Source organism: Lipotes vexillifer, unplaced genomic scaffold, assembly GCF_000442215.2.
Source record: "Lipotes vexillifer unplaced genomic scaffold, Lipotes_vexillifer_v1.1 scaffold72, whole genome shotgun sequence".
Taxonomy (NCBI): domain Eukaryota; kingdom Metazoa; phylum Chordata; class Mammalia; order Artiodactyla; family Lipotidae; genus Lipotes; species Lipotes vexillifer.
In genome coordinates this window covers 3,357,986-3,364,157 of record NW_006769482.1, presented here as the reverse complement: position 1 = coordinate 3,364,157, position 6,172 = coordinate 3,357,986, and the positions used below count along the sequence as shown (strand labels likewise).

General features: G+C 40.3%; 1 protein-coding gene across 2 annotated transcripts in view; it reads left to right on the top strand.

Annotated features, from left to right (window-relative positions):
* AUH (AU RNA binding methylglutaconyl-CoA hydratase) overlaps window positions 1–6,172 on the top strand; it is a 179,571-nt gene that overhangs the window by 166,407 nt on the left and 6,992 nt on the right. For both annotated transcript variants that reach the window (XM_007445632.1, XM_007445633.1), the window contains one exon: window positions 2,803–2,990. In XM_007445632.1, coding sequence (XP_007445694.1) covers window positions 2,803–2,990 — 188 coding nt within the window. The remainder of the gene's footprint in view (window positions 1–2,802; window positions 2,991–6,172) is intronic.

Below are 6,172 nucleotides of genomic sequence, written 5' to 3'. Positions count from 1 at the left end.
AAGCCCCCAATAAAAAAAAAAAAAAAAAAAAAAAAAAAAGAAGATATACAAATGGCCAATAAGCACATGAAAAGATGCTCAGTATCACTAGTTGTTAGGGAAATGCAAATCAAAAACCACAATGAGATTCCACTTCACACCCATTAGGATGGCTACCATCAAAAAACAAACACAAAGTAACAAGTGTTGGTAAGAATGTGGAGAAGTTAGAACACTTGTGCCCTATTGGTGGGAGTATAAAATGGTGAAGCTGCTATGGAAAACATTGTGGCTCTTTCTCAAAAAAATTAAACATGCATTTACTGTATGTTCCAGCAATTCTACTTCTGGGTATCTACTCAAAAGAATTGAAAGCAGGGTCTTGAAGAGATATTTGTGTACACATATTCATAGCAGTATTATTCCTTATAGCCAAAGATGGAAGCAGCCCAAGTGTTCCTCAGTAGATGAAAGAATAAACAAAACATATTCATATAACGGAGTATTATTCAGCCTTACAAAGGAATGGAGTTCTGACACATACCTTCTGTCCATCATACAGAAGGACAAATACTGTATGATTGCACTTACATGAGGTTCCTAGAGTAGATAGCTTGTGATGTCAACCAAAAAAGCCAAATCTTGGATGCAGTGTAAGTTGGTGAGCCGAGTTGAGGATTTTTCCTTGGATCCTATGATGCAGTGTTTTCAACAGAACAGAAAGGTCTCTTCAGCACCAAGCCTCTCACACTCACATCATGCCCTGCAAGCAGACAGTTAGGTTTGCATTCGTTTCATCCATCAAAGCTTAGAGTTCAGTGCCATTCAGCTCTGTTTCATGGTGTTAGTTTCATGACTGTTCCTTTGTTAAATATTTATAAAATCTTTATTCCTGGAGAATCATTCCATAAACAAAATAATATGATGAATGGGCTTAAGTGGAGTTGCAAAATATTGAATTTCCTTTGAATAAAAAGTGCAGCACTAACAATGACTGTTGAGGGTCACATTTGTTGATTTTGACCAATCTACATTAAACTTTTCACAGAACACAACAGAGAATCATTTTCTAATGTGTGCTTATCATGAATACTATATCCATAAGTACTTTAGTCTCATGAAAATCCTCATCAGCTCCATGAGTAAATATAGCTATCTGGGTTGTATTATTTATATCTCTGTTCTAATCAGCTGCCATTGGAAACACTGTAAATAACTTGTCTGTTCCATATAGCTTGTTCCGTAAGTTTTCAGACCTATCTTTACTACACTGAGCAGCATCATTGTTTACAGTTAGATTTAAATTTGTCAGTGCTTCATTTTTTCACACGCGTTTGTTGCCACGTTGTGTAAAATACCTTTTTAAACTTACCATCTATAACTGCTTGGGCTCTGTGAGCAGTAAGTAACTGCAATTTACAGAAGCAGTACTCATTTAATGTTCAAAAACAATCCCTACTGAAAATGTCAATCCTTTTGAGGTTTATTTTTGTTTCTTTTTTTTTTTTAATCACCTACATTTTCAAAACATGGTCATCGTTCTCAACATGGTTGCTTAATTATAGCATCATAAGCTATGTTCTTCCAATGCTGGCGTGCTTTGTTTGTTAAACATGTAGGAATGTACTTAATTATTGAAGGGAAATATGCTTTCTTGAAACTTGTCTCCCCCCCACTTTTGGTTGAGATGTGAATAAGAGTATATTTTGCCTGCCTTTTAATGTTGCTTAAAGAAAATCAAAACTTCTCAGTCTATAGTACTGGAGTAGCAGGAAGTGGTGGAGCCTGTGGCAGACTCGAGTGCATTGCATCTAAAAGGTGCAGCTGCAGTTAACTTCCAGGTACAAGTTAGCTTTTATATGAAATTACCCACCCAGTTTATAAATACTGGTAACTAGTGCAGAAAAAAAAAAGTTTAAACTTTATGGGCCAGAGAAACACAGCGAGCTTGTTCAGATGTTTGGCCATCAGTTTGCTTTTTGTCTTCTGAACCTTCACAGTCAGCTTTTCCTTGGCCTCCTGGGCAGTCCAGCCGCCACTTTAAGGATAAGACTTATAAGATTTAGGATTTGCAGCTGTTTTCATATTCTTATTGGTAGAAATTGAAGCTCCGAGTCAGAATATTACCTGCTTTTGTCCAGCTTTCTATTTAATGAGATCCCAGTCTCTTCACTCAAAGATACTGGGGTGAGCAGATAGATGGGATCTAATGGATTAATGCATCAGGGGATGATTAGTACTTGCATGGAAAAATAAAACCCCGGGACGAAGCCTATTTTCATGAGTAATTATCTGTTTTTATTTTCGTTAAATTAAAATTAGTTTATGGTTCATTTACTGTAAATTGTAAATGAGTCTTCAAAAGCACACGAATTGAATTGCTCAGAATTTGATGTTTTATCTAAACTGAAAGCGAAATGCCAAGCTTGATGGACCTGTCATTCCTCTGGTGAACCGTCTGAGGGAGAGAAAACTTCCCCAACCAGCCTCTGACCCCCGCAACTGCAGTGCACCCTGTGGTTCCTGACTTGGTAATGATTGTGGATTGGATTCAGGAACACACCAGCCATGGTGCAAGTAATGGTCAGTGTCAGGATCACTTAATAATGATATAAGGTTCTTAAGTACTTTGGGGATATTAATAATTTTATAAACTAATTAAGAAATTAGGTTTTGTCTTGAAGTAGTTTTCCAGTTACTAATTTTGACATATAAACTTCTGGCCCTGGTTTGTTTTTATAAAAGAAGAAATGAAGCATTGAAATGTTAAAAGGAAAGGGTGTCAAATCATTGCCTGCATTTTCTGTCTCATCCCCTGTGCAGGGGGCACGCAGCGACTGCCACGTGCCATTGGGATGTCCCTGGCCAAAGAGCTCATCTTCTCTGCACGTGTGCTCGATGGCCAAGCAGCCAAAGCAGTGGGCTTGATCAGCCATGTTCTGGAACAGAACCAGGAGGGTGATGCTGCCTATAGAAAGGCCTTGGACCTAGCAAGAGAGTTTTTACCTCAGGTATTTTAATTGCATTTCCTTCTTTTACTCTTTAGATAACTTTATAACAAATTGACTAGATTAATATTAAGAGCCTTCAGAATTAAAATTAAGATTTGAAGATAATCTGAGGCCCCTACTGTAGCCATACGTTGATAATATATCACATACATGTTTATCACGTGGGACAGAATGTCCCAGCAACTTTAAGTTGTTCACCAGCTAGCCCTTCTGACCTGAACTGTACACATGAAGAGAAACAGTGACGGATGGGCTGTCACAGTGGATCGCCCCCAAACTGAAACACAAGTAAGGAGCCCAGAGTCAATTATGCCAAGTGAGCTTTCATTGAGATCCCATAACCTGAGATAACCTGCTTGAACAGCACCAGTTGTGTGTCTTATTGTGTTTGTTTTTATGGTGATGTAGGCATTGTTTTAACTCCTTTGGGCACAATATGCTTCCTCACAATTACACTTCAAATCTGGGACTCACTGCACATTTACTCACAGATCATAATCCTCATGAGTAATATTAATAACAGCACATCTAGGGACCTGTATTAAGGGTTTCTTAGTTCTCTCACTCTTTTAGGAGTATTTTTCAAATATTCCTTTCTTCTAAAATCATGGATTAAAGGATTTTTGCTATGTAAACAATTAGTGACTTGTCTTTATTCCTAACGGGGTGTAAAGTTTTATAACTTCTGGAGTCAAAATTACTTCCTCTCTAAGTCAAACAGTATTTGTAACCTCTCAGTATTTATAACCAAAGGCCATGGGTCCTTTTGGGAAATCTCATGAAATCTCTCTCTAGAAAAATGCACGCACCCTCCACATTTGTCTGGAATTTCGCATCCAACTTCGGGAGGCATCCTTGGAGTTCTTTGTTGTAAGACAAGGCCCAGGTCTGCTGTGATGTACCTGTTCCCTGAGAGCTGTCAGACGGGTCCTCTTATTTGACCTGGTTTCTAAAACCACACTGCCTGCTGTTGATGCTACTTCAGTCCTTCTCAGTTAAGTTATGAGCTATAAGCTCTTTCAGGGCAGGAACCTTATATAGTTTATTCCGCGTATGAGGTAACACAGAGTCTTATACTCCGAATTGATGGAGAGAGAGCAAGTAGAAAAGATTTTTACTAGTTTAAGAAAAAAAAAAACAGCTCCCGAGTTCTGAGATTCACAGCCTCTCCTGATCCTTGGATGGGAGCGTTTAGCTCCCTATTCCAGAGCTCTGCCCAGGTGGCTCATTAGCCCCTTGGCACCTCTGTGGTTCAGGTTCCTTATGTCACTCCTGGGAACTGGCTCTTTCTCCTGTGACTGCAGTGCTGTTAATGCCATCACTGCCCACAGCTCACCCCGCCCGAGAGCCCCCTTCTCCCAACCTCCAACCTGACATCTGGCTGCGCCCTACCACGTGGTAAACCAGGCAGAACTCATCGTCTCTATCATCTGAAGGACATGCCTCTGAGAACATTAATTGCTGAAATTAATTTTTCCCCAGGTGAAGGGAGATGTCAAATGACTTTGGAAAATGTGTAACTGTGAAACTGTACACAAAAGTTACAAAACAGAATTTGAGGGCTTCCCCGGTGGCGCAGTGGTTGAGAGTCCGCCTGCCGATGCAGGGGACGCGGGTTCGTGCCCCGGTCTGGGAGGATCCCACGTGCCGCGTGAGCCATGGCCGCTGGGCCTGCGCGTCCGGAGCCTGTGCCCCGCGGTGGGAGAGGCCACAACAGTGAGGGGCCCGCATATCGCAAAAAGATAAATAAATAAATAAATAAAAAACAGAATTTGAGGTGGAATAATCTTCATTTTTACAGACCCTGTTACTAAATGATTAGTCTTCTAAATAATTAGAAAGCTTCTATAAAATTAGTATTTCTAGGTGATTTCTGTATTATACGTTACTTCCATTTTTCTACCTTAGGAAAAAAGTTTGTATATAAAGAAGAGGCACTGGTTTTTTATTTTAAAAGAGAAACTAATTAAGCGTTATATCTAATAGCATTTTCATTTTCCTGTTTCTCCAGTTTTATAAACCTTACTGCCCAAAGTGTGGTCTGTGAACTAGCAGTCCAGGCGTCTGCTGGGAACACGTTAGACTTGCAGAATCCCTGGCCCATGCCAGACCCCTGAATCTGCATCTCCATTTTAACCAGGGGCTTGGGGAGTTGTATGCATATGGAAGTTTGACTAGCACTTGTCTGGGTCAACTGGTAATAAAAGTGAATGGATAAGTTTCTTGTTGAGAGGAGCACTCTGTTAAAAAGAAAATGAATTGATGATCTTGAAAGAAAAAAAAAAACTAGTATGTGTAACATACATACAAATCACATCTGGAAGGATTCTAACTAAGATACTTGCCTAAGCCTCGGAAAATTGCAGTCTCTGAAAAAGATTTTTCAGCATGTGATTTAGGAAGAGAATTTAGATAGGTTAAAGTAGATAACCGAAAAATGGCATTTTTCATGCCATCATACATTTATCCACTCACTTATTGGAGTCCTTTGTTGTGCCTGTTATTTAGAGCCTCTTGCATTTTAATTCAAAAGATACTTTAAAACATGCCATTGGGGCTTCCCTGGTGGCTCAGGGGTTGGGAGTCCGCCTGCCAATGCAGGGGACACGGGTTCGTGCCCTGGTCCGGGAAGATCCCACATACCGCGGAGCAGCTGGGCCCATGAGCCATGGCCGCTGAGCCTGCATGTCCGGAGCCTGTGCTCCGCAACGGGAGAGGCCACAACAGTGAGAGGCCCACGTACCGCAAAAAAAAAAAACAAAAAAAAAGCATGCCATTGAATTCTAATTCATCACCCAATAAACAATTTTCAGGGATTTAAAATGTGATCAAATAATCAAATTCCATCTGGAGGATTATGGTTTCTAAGACAAAGTTATGTGTCCCTTCTCGCAGAGGACTCCCAATTCTTTCCTCTGTGACCCTCACAGATCCTGAAGGACTTATTTGGACTTGAAGCTTTTGTGTGATCTGGGAGTACTGCCTGGAGGACGCATCTTTATTAATACATCATCATCGTGGTTAGTTAGTGATGCTCAGGGAAGAAAGATAAAGCTCCACTGCTTGAAACAGATGATATCTGAATCCCATGTTAATCAATAGTGTCAGCTTCATCTCAAGCCCAGGGTTCTGTCGAACCACTAATGGGTGTGTTATTGTGCCAAACACTTTATCTCCTTTTC